General features: G+C 37.3%; 1 protein-coding gene across 9 annotated transcripts in view; it reads right to left on the bottom strand.

Moving 5' to 3' along the window:
- Positions 1–24,698, bottom strand: part of ERICH3 (glutamate rich 3) — a 106,220-nt gene that overhangs the window by 15,697 nt on the left and 65,825 nt on the right. For all 9 annotated transcript variants that reach the window (XM_027058856.2, XM_027058854.2, XM_027058855.2 and 6 more), the window contains 3 exons: positions 19,363–19,661; positions 14,207–14,443; positions 3,487–3,936 (listed from right to left, as the gene is read on the bottom strand). In XM_027058856.2, coding sequence (XP_026914657.2) covers positions 3,487–3,936; positions 14,207–14,443; positions 19,363–19,661 — 986 coding nt within the window. The remainder of the gene's footprint in view (positions 1–3,486; positions 3,937–14,206; positions 14,444–19,362; positions 19,662–24,698) is intronic.

Here is a 24,698-nt window from a genome sequence, read left to right on the forward strand (position 1 = left end):
AAAAAAATATTCTCCACAGTTATGACTCTGTCGCATGGGAAAGAATAGAGGGAGAAAAGGAAAACTAGCTTTCATTTCATTTTCTTTTCATTTTCTCTGTCCCATATTGTTTAAACTTTTCAACCAGGCTTTTGTAAAAAACACATTTTATCAAAAGCCTTAAAATGTAATCCAGAAATTACACTTTTTGGAACCTATCCTCAGAAAATAACTATAGGCTTTAAATTACCCTAGGTAATAAGATACTAAAGTCCTATTAACAATAGTGAAAATAGGAAAAATATAAATATCAATAATCGGGTAATGATTAAATTATATGAAAACCACAAAACGGGATAACACACAGACATGAAACATATTTGTAAAGATTACATAATGACATAAAAATGCTTATGGTATAACAATAATAAAAATCAAGATAAAACATTTTATAAAAAATATGACAACGTAAGTTTGTAAACCCAAAGTTTAGAAACTGACCAAATGTTGAAAGTAATTCCTGTGTGTGTGCTAAATCTATGGGTCATTTTTAAAAATCTGCTCTTCTCCATTTTCTAACTATTATTTCATAAGCTATTAATAAAAAATAAACACTAACAGAGAGTCTTAGTACATGTGTTAAAGCCTAAGAAAGATTAAAAAAGTCACAAACCTTGCCATCTAGTGTTGAACCTGCCTTAATAAAAAGATAACAGGGGCGCCTGGGTGGCTCAGTCGGTTAAGTGGCCGACTTTGGCTCAGGTCATGATCTAGCGGTCCGGAGTTCGAGCCCCATGTCGGGCTCTGTGCTGACAGCTCAGAGCCTGGAGCTTGTTTCAGATTCTGTGTCTCCCTCTCTCTGACCCTCCCCTGTTCATGCTCTGTCTCTCCCTGTCTCAGAAATAAATAAAACGTTACAAAGAGTTTATAAAAAAATAAATAAAAATAAAAAGATAATAAAATGCTTTAGAATTATAGATGTTATCAAATCAAGAGTACACACTTCTCATAATATTTAAGAAAAATATTTAAGATAAATCTACACACTTTTTATTTCACACATCTGGAAAAAAATAAACCACCTCACTTTCTTCCAAGTGGCATAATCCTAGACTAATGTTTCTGCTATTCCATCCATCATCTAAATACAGCCTGCATTATATGCATCTTACTTTTCAAAAAGATGTCTATGTACACAAGTGCAGGCAAACAATCTATTTGCCTGAAATGGAGGTAAAAGAAGTAATAATAGCATCAATGTTACTAATGAACTTTAACATCTTTACCTTTTTTGAGCAGCAGCTTGTCAAATCGTACAAATTTCCTAGATTATACATCGTATGCTCCAGAAATGAGCAATGAAATCCAAGATTGAAGACTTGAATTATTTTATAAAAGGGTTTCAAATTATTTTAACAAGAATCTTAACTCTTATATGAAAAAATCCTTTTGAAAATCTCAGGGGTCTGTGTTATAATCCCAGGGCAGAAGATGGCAACCTTTTTCTATTTAGGGCCAGACAGTGAATTCTTAGGGCTTTGTGGGCTATACGGTCTCTGCAGCAATGATTTAACTCTGCCCTTGCAATGCAAAAGCAGCGTTAATAACAAATGAGCATGGCTCTGTCGCAGTAAAACTTTATTTTCTGACCCTGAAGTTTGAATTGAATTGAATTTTTATGTCACTACATATTAATATCCTTTTGATTTTTTCCAACCATTTAAAAATTTTAGGGGCACCTGGCTGGCTCAATCAGAGGAGCATGCGACTCTTGATCTTGGGGTCATGAGTTTGAGCCCCAACGTTGAGTGTAGAGATTACTTAAACAAATAAATAAATAAATTTTTAAAATTAAAAAAAAAAATTCTTAGCTCACTGACAATACAAGAAAAAAATAAAAGTGGTAGGCCAGATTTGGCCTGTGGGTGGAAGTTTGTCAAGTTGTTCATTCCAAAATTATTCAAATTTGCTACATAACACCATGTGAAATGTTTTTATTGTCCTCCATTCCATCTTAATAATCATACCTAACCTTTAAAGCTTTCCTCAAAAGAATCCTTCACAAAAACGTTCAAGGTGTACTTAACCAAATGGGACTTTCCCCTTCTTTTGAAATGCCATAGCATTTGTACCTTCTCTGGTTTTACAAATGACTACTTACTGACCTTTGTCTAATTATTGGCGTGCCAAGATTTCCCCTTAGCATTTCATGGCAGGTACCCTCTGTTTCACATTACACATTTCTTATTGACCATGGTGTCCTGCACATAGTAGAAAATTAATGATAATGATTGAATTGAAAGATAACTATTCAACATCTTCAATTCCTATATGTAGGCCACAGTGGTTTCATTACAGCTTTTAAGGTCCTATAAATGTTAGAAACATTAAAAGTATTCATAAGTTTTAAGCAGATGAATTTTAGTAATACTAAAATATGAGCACAGATTTTATCTTGGAATTAAGAAGAATGCCCACTATGTTGGCAAAGGAGACAGATGAGAGGGAGCAGGGAACAGAGAGAATTACAGGCCACAGGATCTGTGTGAAAGCCAAATATCTGGCAGGTCCAGCTGTCCACAGGACACAACTTGGTCCCTTACCTGTCCTACTAAAGTTGAGAAAGACATCAAACTTTCCACATGTCTAACGTCCTGGGACCTGATTACTGTGGGACACTCTCCACTCTTCCCATGTCAGATGGAACTATGCTGCATACTCACTCAGGAACCCCTGGGTCAGGAAGTTACTCAGTTTCAGAGAAGAACTCAAAGTAAAGTTAGGGGTTTTCTATGAAATTTTCATATTTTTATCTAAATTTAAATTCCTATTGCACAGATACAATAGACAATCTTTAAAATATGGAACCACTGTGCTTGAATTCAAATCCTAGGAATGCTTCTTATTAGTTGCATAATCCTTGACAAGTTATTTAACCTCTCTGAGACATAATTTTGTCACCTATGAAAAAAGAGATGATGATAATAGAACCTAACTATGGGGATATTGGGCTATTACGGGGAGTAGATGAGTTAATATATGTAAGTGTTTAGAACTGGCACATAGGAAGTACCTACCAATGTTAGCTGTGTGTGTGTGTGTGTGTGTGTGTGTGTACGTATATGTGTGTGTATATATATATATATATGCATATATAGCTAAGAACAAATAGTATTCCTAGTATTAAATAATCTCTAAAAAGCCACACATACCCTTGCCTTCAGACACATATTGTGTTTTATTTGATTCTTGAAAGAGAATTACCATAAGAAGGAATTTACAGAAAATAGGAAACAAGTTTATCAAGTAATTTTTAAAACGCAATAGAAGAAAAACAGCAAGCTGAGTGTACATGTATGATTATGTGATTAAGAGAGAAATAAGAAAATAATTGAATGACTCTGGCATTATCACAATAGTATTTCCCAAGCTTTGGCAGAATGCAATGACCAAAATCAGCTTCCATGCATGGGAACAATGGCAGGTCAACTCAATGGCCATACTTACCACCTTTCTCCACCCTATAGGGACCTGCCTTTTTGTCCTTCACCTTAGCAGTGCTTCCTTCCCAAAGCTTGCTTTTATCCTTTTCTTTTTCTTCCTTGGAAACATGTTCCCTGGACTTCTCAGATATGCCCTCTGCAATCACTTGGGTTCCTTTCTCCATTTCTTCTTCAAGAACATTCTCCAAGCATTCCTCTATTGGCAAAGGCTTGGTTTCTACATCTGCTGTCATTATTTCTTGGTCTTCAATTTCAACTTCTTGGGAATCCTCAATTGGAAGGCAGGATTTTCCTGCCTCATCATTTTCACTCGACTCCTGAAAAGATGAACTTCTGGAACTTTTGTTTGGACTGTTCTCAGTGTGGGCTTCCCTTTCCCCCAGTGTGGATTCATCTTCACTGCAACTAGAGCATGGGTGACTTCTGGATGAGGACGATGAAGCAGGTTTTATATCTAAAAAAAAAATTATGATATCATTGTTTTTCCATTAAGCAATTGGTTTAATTGTGGGAATTATGTTAGCAACAATCAAACTAAAATTTTTTAATATAGGTTAATAGACTTGATACCCTTTTCACATAGGTTGTGCATAATTATCAAGATAAAAATCTATGTAATCTGTGAGTCTCCAGAAGTTTTCAATAGGAAACCACATCTAACTGAAAACCAACTGTATTTATTTATTTATTTATTTATTTATTTATTTATTGAAAGCCATTTTATTGGAAAACATTTGTAAGTATCTATTTCATTGTAGAAATAACCGATTAATCTTTTATTTATTTAGTAAGAGCACTTATTTCATTATCATCCTTGGTAGCCACAGTATTCTCTGTGCGTAAAATTTAAATTTGTATCTACTGTAACATCCACCATATCCAGCTAGCAAGGTGTACTAGAAAGATCTATGTGTTTGCAAACTACTAAACACTTTAAAAATATTTTGAGGTGATGCTTCTGTGTGTGTGTGTGTGTGTGTGTGTGTAGGAGGAGATGTTGTCTGATCTCAGGTTCCCCCAAAAGCAGACCTGAAGTCAGGATTCATGAGCAAGTGATGTATCAAGGATGTGCTCCAGGAGAAACTCTTACAGGAATATTAGAATTTTTCCTCCCTTAAGGAAGGAGTTGGGCTTTCATATTCTGCTCCAGTCAGACATGGCTACCAGCCGCCCCAGGGGAAAGTAAACTCCTTAGCACTTTCAGGCGCTTTGCACCTGTGGGTGAAGCAGCTCCATGGCCCAGGGCTGTCTGTCCTCTAAAGAAGTATCCTCTGAAGAAGGTAGAGAGTGCAAGAGCTGGGAGACGTGCACATGGAATCAGTAAAAGGGATTCTAGGAGACTGAGGCAGTAATGCTGATGTAATGCAACAGATACACAGTCTAGAAACTAACCGAAGCCCAAAATGTGCTTACTACCCAAAAGCACTTTCAAAAATCTCCAAGAAAGCAACATACACACTGAATCTCTGTAAGGAAGATGCACATCCTGAAGGTCATGGCATATGCTGTGGGCCAGAGAAAGACAAACTTGCTTTTGAGTTTTTAATCAACAGATCTGTGTTAACAATTGTTTTTTTACAGAATATATTTTCAAATGAAATATCCTACACTTAAAAGCTTCCTAGGTTTCTTGTTTTCTCTGTGTTCTCCTTACTCTTTTCTCTGTTTCTTTTATTTCTGCTTGGCAGCTACACAGATGGCTCTAGCAGCTGATGCAGACTTTAAGGGAAGAAATACCTGTCTTTACTCTTATCCTTCTCCTTCACACCCTCCAGCCCAAATGGCTCTCCGTGACAGGGCTTAGAATTTTAAGTATAGTCACAGAGACTTATCAGAGTTTCCACAAAGATTTGAGAGATGCTACACAGCGGTAAAAAAACAAACTCTAAAAAGCCTTTAAGCAACACAACCCCTTAAGCACAATTCCATTTGTTCTTATCTCCCAACTACCTTGACAGGCACCAGTTGACCACTGTTTTCCAAGGAAACACATACTTGAACCACTCTTTCTTTATCTCCATTTTATAAAATCTGGATATACCGTCTCTCAGTAGGGAGCACAGCAGATCAAGGACAACTGTTCTCTATCTTATTTGTCCCAATTCAGACACTCTAGGGAGTATGATCTCCCTCTCTCTAAAGCATCTCATTTTTTTTTAAAGGAAAAGAACTCCTATTTGCTAGTTGTTCAATCAGTAGCTTTCATTAACTGCACAATTAGCTAGAAGTCCATATTATACTTGTTCTGCACTTCCGAAAATATTCATGTCTACCATCTTAATATTGATATAATGGCTCTGACTTTTGGCTCTGAGAGTTGTTCACATAATAAAAAAAAAAATGAGCGTTCCTCTACTTTTCTTTAGTAGCTACCTTTCTTTAGCTTCTATTAATTGTGTTACTTTAATTCAAAAGGCTGGAACACACTGGCTCATTTTGAGCCAGTCCCGTAGAGAAGAGAGATCAGGAGAATGAATGACCTTCAAGAGGCAAGGGTACCTGACCTCCCCTATAAACTCATTTCAGTTTTCCAATTTCTCTCTAACCTTGCCGTACAAGTTAGTTTCTCTCTCATTCCTTTATCTCATTTTCATGCAGACACTGGGGCAAGACTTTGCCTAAAAAAAAAAAAAAAGCTCAAAATGTTTTAGGGCCATGGACTGGGATTTTCAACACTAATTTTATTTATTGTCTTAGAAATGAAGCAAATTTTTATATAGAAATTTTTGCCTAAAAGAATTTTTTACATAAAAGAACTTTGAGGGAACATATGTAATTTTTTTTTTGTCATTAGTAGGGAAAAAATTAGCTTGAAGTCATGTTAGTAAGCAACTCTGCCTCCCACCCAATTCTATTTGTCTCTCTTGTGCTCCTTCCAGGTACTGATGCTGGAAGAATCTGCTCTTGGTGTTACGGTAAAGAAATGATCAGCACTTGTTGCCCAAATCTTTGGCCAAAGCCAGCATGTGTGGTACTATGATTCCATATCATAAGCAGGACCTCTCACTTTCCACTCTGCCCATTCAGTCTCCACATCCTTCACTGTCTTCTTTTTTCATGTCATTGATAACTATTCCTTCTTCTGCATCACTACTACTTCACACAACATGAGACTGAGAGAAAATAACATGTCCTCCTGTAAGATAAACCTTGGTGTTTCAATCATGACTCAGCTACTTACTAGCTTTGACTTTGGCTATTCCACTTAACCTCTCTAGGCTTCTGTTTTCTTGCCTATAAAATGGGGTGAATTTTACTTATTTCTCTCTGTAAGTCATTGTAGAAATCACATGACACAAAATTAACATAATCAAATTGAATAATGATTTCTTTATGACTTTTAGTCTTTCCCCCTGTATGAAATCATCCATGTTAAGTATAGCTTAATACATTTCTGTCTTGTGATTTCACCCTGTGTTATATGAAGCATAGTAACTGCAGCTACCAATTGCTTAGAAAAAAAAAAAACACAATAAAACCTGATCATGGTTATGCACCTACTGTGTACCAAAAAATGAGGTAAATACTTAACAAACATCTCACTTAATCCCACGGAATAGCTATCTTCTTTTCTAGATCTAGAAAGTAAGGCCCAGAGAAGTTAAATAATACCCAATGTCCATTAGCTATAAAGTAGCAGGTTTTGCAAAACGTTTTTTTTAATGACCCACTGTAGTAAAGCCAAGACCACTCTTCTTGCCAAAGGCCTTCAAACAGACAGCATCCACTGTCATGGACCTACTATTGCTTCTCTTAACTAACTCTCTACTGTCAGCACCCTAGAACAAGAAATAAAAAATAGATCTTTCCAAAACATCTGAACTCATGGAATTCAATCTGTCCTCCTTTTATATCTCTAGTGGTCATTCTCCATTTTGGCCACTGTGTGTATATATATATATATACACACACACACACACACACATATATATATACAGTAATCTCCACTGTTTATACTGCCTGCCTAGCCAAGTCAATACACACGTGAACAAGGGTGCCGACACACACATCCAGTCAACACCAGTCTCACAAATTCATGAGGAGCTATGCTCTCCCCTCTCATAACTGAGGCGCTGAGTTGTTTACCTTTCTACCCACTTACATAGATTCATTCATTAAATGCATATGGAGCACCTCTTACTTTTTAATTTTTAATGTTTATTTATTTTTGAAAGAAAGACAGAAAGACAGAGTGTGACCGGGGAGAGGGACAGAGGGAGAGGGAGACACAGAATCCGAAGCAGGCTCCAGGCTCTGAGCTGTCAGCACAGAGCCTGACACGGGGCTCAAACCCACAAACTGCGAGATCATGACCTGAGCCGAAGTCGGATACTTAACTGACTGAGCCACCCAGGTGCCCCGAACATGGTTCTATTATAGTTTAAATTCACCATTTTCTCCATTAGTGTCCTGATTTTAACTATTTTGTTTTGGGTTTACTAGCTTGAAACCCTATGGACACTTTAAAAAGTGCATAAACTCAAATACGTAAATTCAGTTAATAATGTAGATCACCCCAGTAACATACCATGCATCCCAACCCAATGAACCCAATACTCTTTCGAACTCTAATACAAATTGCTTCTCTCTCCCATTCTTTAGTCTGAGGGTTCACAGAAAAATCTGCATAGGCACTGTTCCTACTGTCTTCAAATTGGCTATGACACATGAGTTTATACATCCTGCTCATACTAATAGTTCTATCTTGATTATACCCATGAGTTCATAAAACTGTTTATATTTTATATTAGATACTATGATTTAGTCAATAGTTTCATATACAATAATGCCTAACTAGGCAAGTGCTTTGTACTCATAAATATTATCGAATGAACGTATGCTTAAGAAAATAACACTAGAAGTCATTAAATTCTAGCTATGAACACTAACTAGTTATTTGTCTTAAGGGAGACCACATGTCCTCACACTGATAAGTCATTACTCAATTCATCAATGAGACAAATATATGCATTACTTTGTAAGAATAAATATCTATAGGTAAATACAACTCTGTTAGGGGGAGAAGAAAAAATTTAAAAAAAACTTAAAAGTTTCTCCATATGTACCTTTAATTGCACTTTTTAAAACACTGCAATGAATACTTAAAATACTAGGAATATAATCAAATCCTGTGTCACACTGTCCTGCCTAAGTCCTTTTATATTTATCATTAATCTACTCCATCAGCCATATATTCCACAAGACTTTACTGAGTGTCTTCATAATGCCTTTGTTGTGTACAAGGCAGATTCAAAACTGTAGAGAAATACCTCATAGGAAAGTATTTTGTGTGGACTAAAAGATGAGTCTGAATTTAAATATTCACCTGAAAGCCATGCCTTCTTGCTTCAACAATCAAAAAGTGAATATGGATTGAGGAATTCTTGCCATTCAGAAAAATTGAAGTTTGACTAATCATGTAAAAAACCAACCAACCAACCAACCAACAAAAAACCCACACATATAGAGTCTGACCAGAAGGCCACCTACAATCTTCCCCTAATCTTCTCTGCTCCAAGGAGCAGTCAAGTTACACTGAAGTCCACAGAATGTGGTTTCACATCACTTATAATTCAACACGGAGGGAGGAGGCTTCCCTCATGCTCCTCTTCAATAGTCAGGCCAAGAAATGAAGAGTGAGATTGTTGAAGTCAGTAAGTCAAGTAAATAGAATATCTTTTGTGACTCGGGAATTTTAAAAGTCTATAAGGACTATTTCTTCAACAGACTGGAAAATAGCACAAGTGAAATATTATATTTCTTACTAGAAAAGGCATTTGTTTTAATTATTATATTCTATCTTTTGCAATTCTGGGAAGAGTTTTTCTCTTTCTTTCTCTCTTACTCTACTCTTAAGGAGCTATTTATTCTTTACCTCTTACTCATAAGCATTATCAACCAAACTGTCCATAAAAGCACAAAAGTGTATTGTCAGTGACATGACACTTTTCCCCTCAACCTTATAACATTCATCTATGACAATATATTTTCAACTAGTGAATTAGCGCCTAGGGTTGCCAACACAAATGCAGAGAAAAGGAAGGTGTCATTCTTTGTAAACGATGGAAAGTCTCACCCGTCATTCCTAAACCAGGGTGCTCTCCTAGTGGCTCTCGGTTCCTAGCGCTCATCACTCATGGGCTGCTCAGCAGAGAGCATTCATCAAGGCAGGCCCACGCAATTGTTAGCTGGCAGTTTAAATGGGACCGACTTGTCACTAGAGTGACAGCCTGGGCAATTGTTTGCCCTCTGGGAACAGGTGCAGGCAGGTTCAAATGAAACACATCCAAATACTAACAGCAAGATTCTTAATCATGTCAATAAAAAGGATGAACTGGTGTCTCAGATTCAGTGGTCACAATATGCCTCTTACACTTCTGAAGATGAAATGCTGTCTGGCTTTTTAATAGAGTGTTCCAAGGAATCTATTGTGTCATTATCATTTTTAAAGCATGCTACTTTGTTTGCTGGGTGAAACCTCTAATTTGGATACTCCACATGCTAAAAGGAATGTTTCTGAATAACACAAGGCCAGGTTATCAAAATCAAGGGAAGGGAAATAAAAGAGCCTGGAGGTAGAAGAAAGAAACAGTAATAAATGATGAGATTTTATTTCAGAATAATGGCAAAGTTTTATTGTAAATACCAAAAATGCAAAAGAGCTCTGAAAAAGGATAGCTTAATAATATCATTATTGAAACAACAAAATAAAATAGTTGGGGGGGGACGCCATGTGGGCTTAGTTGGTTAAACATCTGACTTTCGATTTCAACTCAGGTCATGATCTCACAGTCCTGAGTTCAAGCCCCACGTTGGGCTTTGCATTAGGTATGGAGCCTACTTAAGATTCTCTCTCTCCCTCTCCTTCTGCTCCTCCCCTGCTCTCTCTCTCTCTCTCTTTCTCTTTCTCTTAAATAGTTGGCAAATTTAATTTTTGCCTTTTAAATTTCCCAACCTTTGCGTGCTAGATTTTGTACGTTGTGGTAGCTTTTATTACATATCTCTTTGTTATATATTCTACACCTAAATTGCAGCTAACTCTATACAATCGTTTTCAATAAAATTCTAATAATAACATACAGTGTAAATGTAACTAGATATCATGGCATCTTAGTATTCTTGGTGTTAAAACAATCAAGTAATTAGGGTGCCTGGGTGGCTCAGTCGGCTGAGCATCTGACTCCTGATCTTGTCTCAGGTCATTATTTCATGGTTCGTGGGTTTGATCCCCACATCAGGCTCTGTGCTGATGGTGTGAAGCTGCTTGAGCTTAGCTCTTCTCCCTCTCTCTCTACCTTTCCCTTGCTTGTGCATGCTCTCTCTCTCGCTCTCTCTCTCTCTTTCTCAAAATAAATAAACTTAAAAAAAACAGAATATTTATGAAATATCTTTTAAGAAATCACCTTTGTGAGGAATAACAAAGACAACATACAGTCCTAGCTTTCATAGTGTAAATAACTTTGTCAGTAACTTGTGTAATGAATTTGAAAGGAAAAATTTAACATATGAAACAATAAGAGAATAAAGAATTACTGAATGATAGAGTTTCATAATATAAAGCGATCAATGAAGGGTGCCAAAGGAGGAGAGTGTGGGTGGAAGAGGGGGCTAAGCTGGAACTGAATGAAAGGCCTGGAAGTGGACAGGGAGGCCCATCCAGGGAAGAGAAAGGTAAATTTGAGTAAAAGCAGAAAATATCTGTTTTTATCTCCTCTGTTTAAAAACAAAACAAAAAACAGAAGCTAGAGAATAAGATGAACTCAAGATAAGTACCTCTAAAATGTATTGTCTTAAGGAAGCACAATCCTTTTATTAGGGGGATTTGCTTTACTTTTAGATAAATAGTTATTTTCTCATTTGGAAAAATCATAGTTATGTTGTTTCTCCAAAATGCAAGCTCTAAACTTAAGTAATGTTTATATCCTGGCTCTGTTACTTTCTGGCTATGTGAGTTACTTAATCCCACCATTTCCAAGTTTATTTGAAAAAATGGAGATAAAAAGAAAAAGTACCTTCCTTATAAGATTGTTTGAGGTAAATCAGATAATTCATGTAAAATATTTGGTATAGTGCTTAGCACTGAGTTTTAATAAACAATAAATACCTTTGGAATACCTTTCCAAACATAGGGTTCCAATTATTTATATGCAAGCAGTATTCAATGATAAAGCTTACCAATCTCTGCCTATTATTCAATAATTACAGGTCTAAATGACTAAAGCTTTTCCTCCAGGAATATCCAGGTACTGCCTACACCCCTCTCTGTTTGAATATAAAAATTAATCTGTCACAGAAAAAATCCATTTGATCCCAAGAAAAAAAGATGATTAAGCAGCACAAAAATAATTCCAGATGCCCAACTATTGAAAGAATGTATTGAACCTTCATGAAATCAGCCCTTGATAATTCTCCACCATACTGAAGAAGTGAAAAATTGAGTCCTTTGTGTTTTGAACCAATTATATTTACATGCAAACACATTTTCAATTATTTTCCAGGTTCAAGTCATTTGTACAGCTTCTTTAAAATTTGACTCAGGTGACATCACTTTTTCATAGAATTCTTTAACTTTCCCTATATCAGATAGTAATGTAAACTTAAATTCGATGCTCACATTCAAATTGAGGGGGAAAAAAGCTTACATATTAAGCATGCCTGGAAACATAAAATATAAGTATTAAGAGAAATTATAGAAAAAGGCTAGTTTAAGACTTCACAAAAAATATTTCAATGCCAGACCATTAATCTTGAGTAGTTCTTTCAACTATAATGAAAGTGACAGCAACTCTTGTTTTCAAGTTTACTAATAGTGAACATCATTCTAAATATTCACATCATGCTTCACTCTTTGCTTTGACTGTCAGGAAACTCAGGATTAAATTTTTAGTTCAAGCTTATTGATGGTCTCATGTATGGTTCCTAGTAAAATTATCTTCCCTTTTACTCTAAATTATTTCTGCATGTTATTGCCTTGTATATGTGTGCATGAAATTTTAGAATAGGTTTGCTTAAATTCTTTCTTGAAGAGAGTGAAACTATAAATATTTGCTCTTGTGATTACTTGATTACTGAATTTACTTTTATTTTATATTATCCTAATATATTTGCCGAATTCAAAATTTTGAGATTAAAAAAAATATATTTATTTACTTTTTGGAGAGTGTGAATGGGACAGTGGCAGAGAGAAGGGGACAGAGAATCCAAAGTGGGCTCTGCACTGACAGGAAGACAGTAGCAGTTAGCCTGATGTGGGGCTCGAACTCACGAACCGGGAGACAATGACCTGGGCTAAAGTCGTACACTCGGCCACCTGAGCCACCCAGGTGCCCCCAAAGTTTGAGATTTTATACAGAAAAATTACTGAGAGCTGGAAAGAATGGTGAAAATAGACAGCAATTCAAAAAGTCATCATGGGGGCACCTAAGTGGCTCAGTTGGTTGAGTGTATGACTTTGGCTCAGGTCACGATCTCGCAGTTCCATGGGATTGAGCCCCTTATTGGGCTCTGCACTGACAGTGCAGAGCCTGCTTGGGATTCTCTCTCTCCTCTCTCTGCCCTTCCCCTGCTTGTATGTGCTCTCTCACTCTCTCTCAAAAATAAATAAATAAACTTTAAAAACAAATAAAAATGTCATCATGATATAAACTTATTTTCTAGCCCAACACAAACTACAAAGACATACACATACTTAAATATGACAGTGTTATGGTTATAACTATTAATGTTCTGGATATACCAGGAAAGATCTCTGATTAACTAAGAATCACATAGCCTCGGCCAAACCCTTATGGGACAAAGCAGGAAATCGGTTCCTTCTTTGACCAAACATTACTTCGGTAAATTGACATATTAAAAAAAGTCTTCAAATGTTTGAGATAAGCCTCAGATGATGGTTTCTTTGTCTACCTGAAAACCTTTCTGTATTTTTTCCACGAACACTCAGAATCATCTTAGGCTTAAGGACTATGAGGAGGTCTCCTTTGCCATGAGTGATGATCCTTACATGAAACTAAAACGTCAGCACCCTGTGTTCAGGTAAGTTAAGACAAAAAAGTGAACCTAAGGCAGGAGTTTTCAACTTTCCCTTTAATTGAAAAGGAGCTACTTTTCATTTTTCTAAGGCCACAAAATGGTGTGTGTATATGTGTAAGAGGGAATGCTTTGGGATTAAAAAAAAAAAAAGAAGAAGAAAAAGAAAAAAAAAGAGGGAGGGGCACCTGGGTGATTTAGTTGGTTAAGCATGACTCTTGATCTCTGCTCAGGTCATGATCTCAGTTTGTGAGTCCAAGCCCTGCTTGGGCTCTTTGCTGACAGTACAGAATCTGCTTGGAATTCTTTCTCTCTCCCTCTCTCTCTCTCTCTCTCTCTCTCTCTCTCTCTCTTCCCCTCCCCTACTCATTGTGTGTGTGTGTGTCTCTCTCTCTCAAAATAAATAAACATTTAAAAAAAGGAGTAACTTTCTAAGTAAACAGAAGACATGTCACAGCAAGCTTTACCTGACCCCTATTAAAAAATCCCAGCAAACTAAGGAAAGAGAAGGGGTTAAGGACCCACCCCGTAAGTTGGGTATCTATGGAAGACTGATTGATCAGCATCCTCTGGTTAGGGAACCAGGCTCTAAAAGTCCCCTTAAAAGAGGGTCATCTCATCAAACATAAAGAAAAGAAAAGTAGTCAGCACCTTTGCCGAACAGCACACATCACATGGTAAGTGGAACAACTTGCCTTGTTTCTCCTCCTCCAGCTCACTGTCAGAGCATCCGTCACCTTCATCTTTCACATTGTCATCAGCATCTGCCGCCTTCTGCCACGAGGTTTCACTCTCCTTTGCAGGGTCTAAATGATCTTTTTCATCATCTGAGGGTGACTTTGACATCCCATTCATTTGATCATCAGCCTGTCCTCCTTCATTAGCTTTCTCATCTTGTTTCTCCTCATCTGCTTCAAAATCTTCTTCATATTCTGAGAAAAAAACATCTCCACTATGAGAATGAAAACAGAATCCCTGATACTTAAGCCATTTTACTTTAATGAGAACCTTGACTCCATGACTTTCTCTTCTCTGGGCCTTTCTTCACATCTTTTTCACACAATTAGTGAATATGGAAAACTAATAGCAAATGATCAAAGACTGCAATCAGTCACATATACAAGAGCACAAAAGAAATAAGGCTCCAAATGACAAGCCTGCAACCTCATGAAAGTTCATTTACAAATGTACATCATCATCTACAATAACCAAAATGGACAAGAGAAGAACTTGATAGAAAACAATAAATTAGAAATAAATTAAAAATGAAGAGAACAGGGTTATAATAATGAAAGTTAATTTGGAGACTCAGTGAGGTCATATTTCATATGAAGAATGTTCAAAATATTTGGATATCAAGTTAATGAATAGCGAAGTGGAAAAATTCAATTAATCAAGTCCAAAGGCCCTGAGAAGTAACACCATGAATAGCACATTCTTTGAGAACCAAATGGACATCAAGAAAAGGCATTATGAGGGATTCTATACCTAGACCAGAACCCAAATCATATGCATTATTCATCCTTACAGTCAATGAAATAATTACATTCCAAGGATAAAAAAAATTCTTATAAAATAGAACATTCCTGTCACAGCCACTAATTTGCTTCATTCCCTACAGAGGTGCAACAAATCTGTAGCAGAAAAAGGAAATTGTCACATCAGATAAACTCCAGCTGTCCCTTGTGGTTATAATTTTTCACCTTTCATATTTAATTGTTCCCCTTTTTCCTCCACCAACAACTGAAAATCTTGAAGTGACAACATGCCAAGGATGGAGAGCAAAAGGATTTCATGCAGAACCAATTAAGCACATAAACAATTATCTTTAAAATAAAAATTACAGGGAAAATAAAGCTTTCCTCATTTTGTGTGTTTTAGTTATTAGATATTCTGGCTTCCTTTCCAGTGGTGGGGGCCTCTCAGGTAATTACTTGAGAGCTACCCTGCTGCAATGAAAGAAACTTAATTTAGAAATGCATGCCCTGTGCATATGAAGAAAGCTCTGTTAATGCAGAGATTGTATGAGGGAGATGTAAGGGGAAAAGTGAAATCAGAAACTGTAACGAAGAAAGGCAAACAAAGAGAATTCATCACAAGAATGTTTTCATGAAAGAGATTTAATATGGGGAACATGAAATGCAAATTATTATCAGCAAAACAAAATTATAAATGAACAAGAAGATGAAAAATTTGGTTTATATTGCATGAAACAAATAGGAAATACTAATAAAAACAAATATTTGGATCCAAATATTTCAGACCAAATAATAGAATAGTTCCTCACTTGGCCTAGTTAGCTATCAATCAATAAGCCTTTATTGAGAATCTTTAATGTGCAAGAAGATAAAATAGCAAAATAAGAGACGCTACAATAACACAACCCCTGCCATCAAGGAATCTCCAATTTTTGTTGAGGAAATAAGACTCAGGTACAGAAGAGATAACTGTACTCGTAGTAGTTTTTATACATGGTTCTCAGTAGTGTTAGTTTCAACACTACTGGGCTTGATTGCCTATGGATTTTTATATAGGACTCATGATTAATTATACGAAATAATGTCAAATGAGTGGAATGGAATTTTAAAAAAAGGGCAGAAAGTCATCTGGAGATCTTGGAAACTTCGTACAAAAAAGAATTCAAGTTAGCTACAGAACTTGCATGTGCATGCATACACCCCCCCCCCCCCCCACACACACACACACACAAGGAAACACAGGAATCTGTCACTTTACAGATATTTCTTCCTGGTCACAGGATAAGCAGGGGGCCCAACAGAACATGAGTGAATTGCTATAATTCCAGCAATAGTATTACATAGTGGTGACATATGAGGGTTTTAGAAGCAGGCTGTCAGGTGCCGGAAGTCCAAGTTAAAACAGTCGCTAGCTGTGTGACCTTAGGCAATTTGCTTAATCTCTTTAAGCTTCAGTTTCTTCATCTGTGATGGTAGCTCCTGCCTCACAAAGCTATGGTCAGTATTAAAGCAATAATCCCTGGAACATGCTTAGCACAGTGTCATGGACAATATGTGTCTAGTGATTACTAGGGATTAGTAGTAATAGTGATTGTGATTGGAAGTGGAAAGAGTTGGTTGTAGACCAGGAGAAATACACTTTAATGGAGGCACCTGACTAAAATTGCAGAAGTACTAGGGCCCACAATTAGGACACAATTACTGTTATATTACTGAAGCAGAGAATAAAATTAAAGGAACATGTAGTGAACCATAAAAATAGTCCCTACATCCTATTTTACAGGACCTTCTGTGTTTCTCTCAAAGTATGGGCTTCAAGGCTTTCCTGGCTTAGCCCTACCCACTACTGCCTTCACATCTAAATAAATATCATCCCTCCATTAACCACATGTGCTCAATTAGCATGGCAGCTCAAAGCCATATACTTTGTGTTAGCTACTCATGTTCTCAATATGAATGAACTGGTGGCATGCTTTCTGGATTCCTTTTCATATTTCTTCTGTTTCTCCCATTTCATCTTCCTTCTTTCAGAGAATTTAATTAGCTTGTTGTTTACCATCCTCACTAATGAGGAAGTGAGTCGACATAAGGTTGACATCAATCCAGCTGCAACTCTCTCGCGCTGACCTCCACTCAAGTTTCCTGCTGCTCTTACCATCAGTGGATGCTCTGCAGAGAGCAGAAGCCTTGCTGCTACTATTTTTTCTTCTTCTTTTTTTAAAGAACAAGTCCACTAACTAGCCAACACAGAAGAAGACCTTAGGAAAAGCTATAGGCATAAAGTACACTACTCATAACACTGGGCATGTTGGTTTAAGGAAAAAAAATGAAGAAAATGAAAAGCCTCTCCTAAACATAGCTTTAATAAAACTACATGTCTTGAAAGTTAAAACACATAAAAACACAACCCATTTGTTAATCTCTCCACTATTGCTGTTGCCATAGATCATTTTAAATTCTCAGTCTAAGATAATAAAGACTAGAAGGGATCACAGAGATAAACTGAGTCAAAGTGTTATAAGTGAAATCCATTTTAAGATGATCATGTTATTTCAGTAATGAACAAAGTGCAGTGTTATAATAGCTCTGTAATTATTCTCCGGGATTTCTGAACCCTTGAGCAAGATGAGATGAGAAGGAAGTACCTGGAATCTGCCCCTTGCCTGATGCCAGTTCTTCCACAAGTCACCCCAGCCCACAGCTCTGCTCCCCTAATCCTGCTCTGTCTCCTTGCTGTAGGAGGGACACCCAGGCAGCTCTCTCTTTCTGACTCTTTGACATATCACCCACAACCAAGCAACATCTAAAATAGCTTTTACAGAACAGGAGGTTGTACAGTGTGGGAAGTCTGGGTTTTTGAATTAGACAGGCCTGGATACTGGAGTATGGCAGAGTATGTGGCCCAAAAATAGCCACTTTGGTATAAGATTATTTTGAGTTTAAAGCAACTGAGTAATAGTAGATATACGACGAGCTCTCTGCCCTCTCCCTAAAAGCACAGCATACATTTTTGAAGGTGTCTCCCCTCCTCTCTCTACCAAGATGGACACAAGTTAATCATAGGAGACAACTTTAGACCCTTATCAGCCCAGACAAAACACCAAAGGAATCAGCATAATAAACCTCACTGAAACTAGCCCTTATATCATTAGTTTTGCTACATATTTGCCTTCCCACAAGTTGCTGCCCCAGAAGCTTAGTCCTTTCCCTTTTTCCTGTCACTTCTCTAAAAATGATTGTTCTTTTGTAAGATGCCACATAAGCCCAAGTTCTAACCACCCCTTTGAGTTACTCAGCTGAGTGCTCCTGCGTGTATGTGTGATGCACATGCTAATAAATTTCTTTGTTTTTCCCACTTTAACCTCTTTTGTCAGTCTAATTAATTTATAAGGACCCAGCCAATGAACCTAAATGGGCCCAGGAAAAAGTTTCCTCTCCTACACTATGAATCTTAGTCCTGCTGCTTTCTGTCTGTATTCCTTAGCCTCAGTTTCCTGTCCTGTAAAATGGAGGGAATAATAATATCTATCACAATGAGTGGTGAGGATAAAATGAAATAGTGTGTGAAAAGCTCCTGACCTGGTGCTCAGTGTCTGGCACTTCGATTATTGTTATTATTACTACTATACATATGAGTGAGTGTGTGTGTGTGTGGAAAGAAAGAGAAAGGAAGGAAGGAAGGGAGGACAGAAGAAAGGAAGGAAAGGAAGAAGGAAGGGAGGAGGAAGAAGAAGAGTGCAGGAGAGGAGAGAAAAAAAGGGGAGAATAACAAGGCAGACAGATAGGCTCTAGGACCCCAAGCCTATGTCAACTGTTTTTAGTTATGGTATACTCTTATTGCTACATAAGCATCGATTTCACCAAAGCAAGTACATGGAAATACTAAAAAAAAAAAAAAAGGTAAAATTCTATTTGGTCAACCTGGTCTCTCTCTGTAGAAGTGAACAGACCTTCTGGTTCACACAGACATAAACTCCCCTTCCTCTCCTGCCCCTATGAGCATCTTCACCTCTCCAGAGTTAGCTGCCTATGGACTATAACTGAGTAACATTTAATAAATATTGTTGCAAATTTTGATAATGGGTTTTTATTTTTATTTATTTATTTTGAAAGTGCAATTGTGTGGGGGAGGGGTAGAGAGAGAGGGAAAGAGAGAGAGAATTCCAAACAGGCTCTGCGCTGTTAGCTCAGAGCCCGACATGGGGCTTGAATGCACAACCACGAGATCATAACCCCGGGATCATGAACTGAGCCCATATCAAGAGTCAAACACTTAACCAACTGAGCCACCCAGGAGCCCCTGATAATGGCATTTTAAAGACGTAAGCAAAACAACAATAGCAACAACAAAAGAATTCCATGTTATCCATTACCGTATTTAAATATATTTTCCGGGTCATCTTCACAAACATCTTGTCCTGGATTTCCTTTACGTTCCATTTCTTCCACAGCTGTTCTCACTTCTCCATTCCTTGTTTTTTCTTGAGCTGAAAAAATGACTGAAGGGGAAGTTTTGCTCCCCGCCATCTCATACCTTCTTGGTATCATGTACCCTCTATCCTTCCTCAGTTTTCCCTCACCCTTCTTTAGTTCTTCTCTTTTCTCAATATTCTTTTCTTTCCTAGGTTTTGGTGAAGTTGGATTTTTGTCAAGGCCCATTGCAATAATGCACCTGTGAAAAATATAAACACAAGGTGATGCTTAACCTATATTTATACCACAGTGGAACCTCAGAGCTTTTTAAATCACTTATTTCTTACTCCAGTAAAAAATGTTATAAGAAATCTTTTTATTATAGTACACATAGTTAATTAGAATAAACTCTTTTCTCCTTATTAATACTAAAATCTTGTAAGTGAACACAGTTATTAACAATTTTACCCACAGCAATAAACAAGAAAACAACTTAACAACTAAGAATGGTAGTTTCAAACTAAAACTTGTGACTTCAAGCATATTTTTGGCTTTATAATGGAGTCCAGTAAGCATATCATTCAAGTCCTTAAATGAGAATTATGTGCGAAAAGAACATTCAGGTTTATAAACATATGGAAGCTGAGATAAAAATAATCAGAAGAAGAAAGATGCCAGTCTTTGATAATTTGTTATTCCAACAACACAGCAACAAAAGACCTACATACAAGGTTGACTCTCAATAAATATGATTGATTTTTTAAGAAACATATACAGTCAAATGTTGTTGTGCCCTTTAAGTAAACACCTCGGGAGCCTGCATGCTTATTTTAATAGAACTGTCATCATTGTTTTTAGAATGGCCTTTTGAAGCCTGTACAACAATCTTTTTTTGACTTTTCCCTGCAATAAGCTTTTTTTCTTTGGAGATGGCAATAATTTGTAGAGGTCATAAAGTCATTCCAAGTCGAATCTGGTGAAAAAAACATATGATCTGAATGTACTGAGACATTAGAAAATATTTTAAAAATCAGTTATAGCAAAAGTAACATGAATAAAACCTCCTATAGCTTTTTTCCTATCTCTGAAGTTAATATTGAAATAAGAATTCCAGTCATGACAATAATACAGACATTAATAAAAATATGATTGTGATAATAATAAGATTGTTGAGCATTTCTTCTGTGCCAACCTCTTTGCTGGGCACCATATACACACTTTCTTGCAGGGTTCATTACCCTGCCCAGAACAATAAATTAAGAACCAACATCACAACTTTACAAATCAGGAAACTGAGGCTGACAGTTGCCCAAGCTCACCCAGCAGGTTAGTGACGGAGGCAGATTCTGGCTCAGGACTGCTAGACTCCATCACCTCCCAATGAGGTACACAGATATTGTTAGATTACAGCCCGCTCAGATGAACAGCCACATGGACAGATGATACACTGCTGGGCTGCCCACTGGGGAAAGTGCTCACACTCTTCCCCAGAAACTAGCACAAACTGGAGCAGTTTTCACCAAGGCTTAGAGACAATCTGTGACCTGAAAAAGGTGCCTGGCAGTTGTCAGTCTCCACCATCCTTCTCCTCTAGCACCACTTGCGTCCCTTTCTCTATAGGTTACATGACTTAGCAGGAAACTGAGTCAATATAGTGTATAGGTGAAAACAGATCCGAATGCAGTCAAGACGTGTCAGTCCAGGAGGAACAGAAATAATAAGTAAAATTTGAATCAAGGTGAATCAGATCCAATGGAGAGTTCTTGAACTAAAGATTTCACTGAATTTCAGCCATTCCCACTCTAGAAATAGCAAAGGAATCAATTGTCCCAGCTTACGAGAACTTAGTTGTATCACTTATCTTTTCAATATCGCCCCACAAAATAAAGCTAAAAGGATTTGCACTCAAAGTAACTATCAGGCTGCAAAAAATGAGATAATAAGAATACACTTACCTCCCCCATATTAAGCATGATAAATTCTTGACTGTAATGATGATGTACTTAGCACACCACTTTCCTTGGAATAAAGGTGTCATGAATCTTCACAGAATATGATTACTAGCACTGCCTTCTGTTCAAGCTGTTCTTCCCTTATCAATGGCAACACCAAATCCATCGATTTGGGGCTTCTGATATGCTGTTACTTTTAGTTTATGTTGTGGCTGTGTGGAGGCTTTGATGCCTCCCTACTGCACGCACAGGCTTTTTATTGCCCATCTGCTTGAGGGAATTGGACAAACAAAGTGAGCAACATCTGTGCCCTCCTCGTCACTGACTACCTATTTGACTTCTGAGTATAATTTGAGGTGTTGATTTTGATTACCAAAGCTCAGAGCTGTCTGCGTTCCACTTGGCTAGGCAATTCTTCCTCCTGGGGTTCCACGCTAGCGACTGGAAATAACTACCTTGTCTTTTCAGTTTCCATGACTGAGGGATGGGTGCACCTGTGGAATCTCCACACCTGTTGGTGACCGCTGCTGAGCCTTTCTTGTTTTCTGAGGACCTCAAACAGGTAATTCCTAGTCATGTTCAGAAACAGAACTCCCTCTTGTTGTATCAAATACTTCCCTCCTCATAACAAAAGTTCCAGAGTCTGTATTTTTTTTTAAATGTTTATTTATTTCCAAAGGAGAGAGAGAGTGTGAGTGGAGGCGGGGCAGAGAGAGAGAGAGAGAGAGAGACAGAATCTGAAGCAGACTCCAGGCTCTGAGCTGTCACCACAGAGCCCAACGCAGGGCTCAAACTCACAAACTGTGAGATCATGACCTGAGCCGAAGTCAGACGCTCAACCGACTGAGCCACCCAGGAGCCCCTGGAATCTGTATTTTAAAAATGAGTTAAAATTAATTTTTAACAAATTAGAGGAATTAATGTACACCCCTTAAAATGGCTAAAAGCGGGGCACCTGGGTGGCTCAGTCGGTTAAGCACCTGGCTCTTGATTTCGTTTCAGATCATGATCTCACAGTTTGTGAGTTCAAGCCCTGCCTCGGGCTCTGTGCTGACAAGCATGGAGCCTGCCTGAGATTCTCTCTCTCCCTCTCTCTGCCCCTCCCTGCTTGCACTCTATCACAAAAATAAATAAACATTAAAAAAAATAATAAAATAAAATAACTAAAACTGTTATTGTAGATATGATCCTGCCAAAAAGTTATATAATATTACAAGTGAGTTTATATATATGTATATATATAATAAGTAATATAATATGTAATATAAAAGTAATAATATATTATATATTATAAGTGACTATATTAAATTATATTATATTATATTATATTATATTATATTATATTATATTATAAGAGGGGTGGTTCTCCACTGGAGAACATTCACTGGAGCTGTGCAGTGTAGGTGCTTCTGGAATAATCAGAGTAGTCTCATGTGGGGCAGACCCAAACAGGCAAAGCTCTAGCATATATCCCTGCCCCATTTAAAACATTCTGCCTTGACTTCTATTTGGTCTGCAGCAGGGAGGCATGAAATGACACCACACTTTTCTACTTTGGCCATGCACACATTTCGTTTGGAGAAATGATGAAGCCAACAAAACACTGAAAACCAGTGTCCTTAAAAACTATGCATTTTAGTTAAGGATAACAGGTCTTATTCTTTAATACCACAATCATTGTTTTATTATTATTTGAAAAGGTCAAAGAAAGAAGCTACAGAGAATCAAATGAAATCATATAAAAATTGTACAGAGACTATTAAGTGTTAAATAGGAAAGTAGAGGTCATCAATCAGATTTCGGTACTGATTATTAAACCTCCATAGAAGGTGTTTACAACCAAACATTTACAGCTTGGATTTATATAGTAACTCTCAAAGAATGCAATGTGTTTGTGCTTGGAGGATTGTATGTAAGCTCATTAGCTTTCCTAGGAGTTAAACAGAAATTTGCTACGTGACTTGCCCAACAAATATGGAGAAAGCGTGTTTGTGCTGGAACAGGAAAGCAGGCTCAGGTGGGTCCCAAGTACTCCTGGGCACTCCTACTATATTGCTGTAGACCATTCACTCTGCCACTTGCTGGATGACTCCTCCACACCTTTTCTCTCACCGAAAACCTCCAATTCCCTCTCCCTTAAGCCTTAACCTAAGCTGATAAATTATTATTTGGCTGAAAAAAATAGAAACAATCAGCAGAGAACTTCCAGTTGGTCCCACCACATGCATCAACTTATCTCTCCCTCTACCCTATATGCCATCTCTCCTACAGTTACTCTAGAAGAATGATTCTCCTCCTCTAAGGCTAACGTCTTAATTTGAGCCCTAGATCCCACCTCCTCTCGTCCACTCAAGCCCTTGCTCCAGCAATTTCTCCCTCCATGTCATGCTTGATCAAATTCTTTTTTTGATTTTTGATATCTCTCTCTAGTGTATCAATTCTATCTATCACATATAACATATTACTATATCTCCCACCTTAAAAACTAAAAAGCCCCCTTTGGCCCTTACATCTTCCTTCCTGGCTGTCACCCAATTGACATCTTTTATAGCAAAATTCTTTAAAAAGAGTAATCTGTATTCTCTGGCTTTACCTCTACTCCAATTATTTGTTAAACCCACTCCAATCAAGTTTGCATTCCTAATACTTCACTACAATAATTTGTGTCAAGGTCACCAATAACCACCACATTACCAAATCATACTCAATCCTCAGACTTCATTTTACTTCACATATACACACATTTGACCTAGTTGATTATGCTGTTCTCTGTTCATTTCCAGGACACCATGTTCTCGGCGTTCTCTTTGTAATCCCTTGCCTTCCTTCTTAGGCCTTTTTCCAGTTCCTCTTTATCTCCTTCATCTTTAAACTGGAGTGACCTGGACACCAGACATCTCTATCTGCATTCAATTCTTAAACAATCCCATCCCATCTTATGAGTTTAAATGCCATCTACATGCAAACCATTCTCAAATTTATATCTCCAGCCTGGACCTCTCACCGGACCCCAGATTCACATATTCAAACACTTAATTAACATCTCTGCTTGCATACTCATAGATGTCTTACATTTAATGTACCCCAAATCAATATCCCTTAATTTCACTCCCAAACCTGCTTCTTTCACAGTCTTCTCCATCTTAGTACATGTTAATTGGACATTTTTGCAGTTGTTCAGAACAAAAGCTTTTCAATCACCTTTAACTCTGCTTTTTATCTCACGCCTTGCATCCAATCCATCGATAAATCCTGTGGACTCTACTTTCAAAATATATCTAGAACCCAATCACTTCTAACTCTACCATTCTCTCTCCTCTGGATTAAATTAGTTTCCACTCTTC

This window comes from Acinonyx jubatus, chromosome C1, assembly GCF_027475565.1.
Source record: "Acinonyx jubatus isolate Ajub_Pintada_27869175 chromosome C1, VMU_Ajub_asm_v1.0, whole genome shotgun sequence".
NCBI classification, from domain to species: Eukaryota; Metazoa; Chordata; class Mammalia; order Carnivora; family Felidae; genus Acinonyx; species Acinonyx jubatus.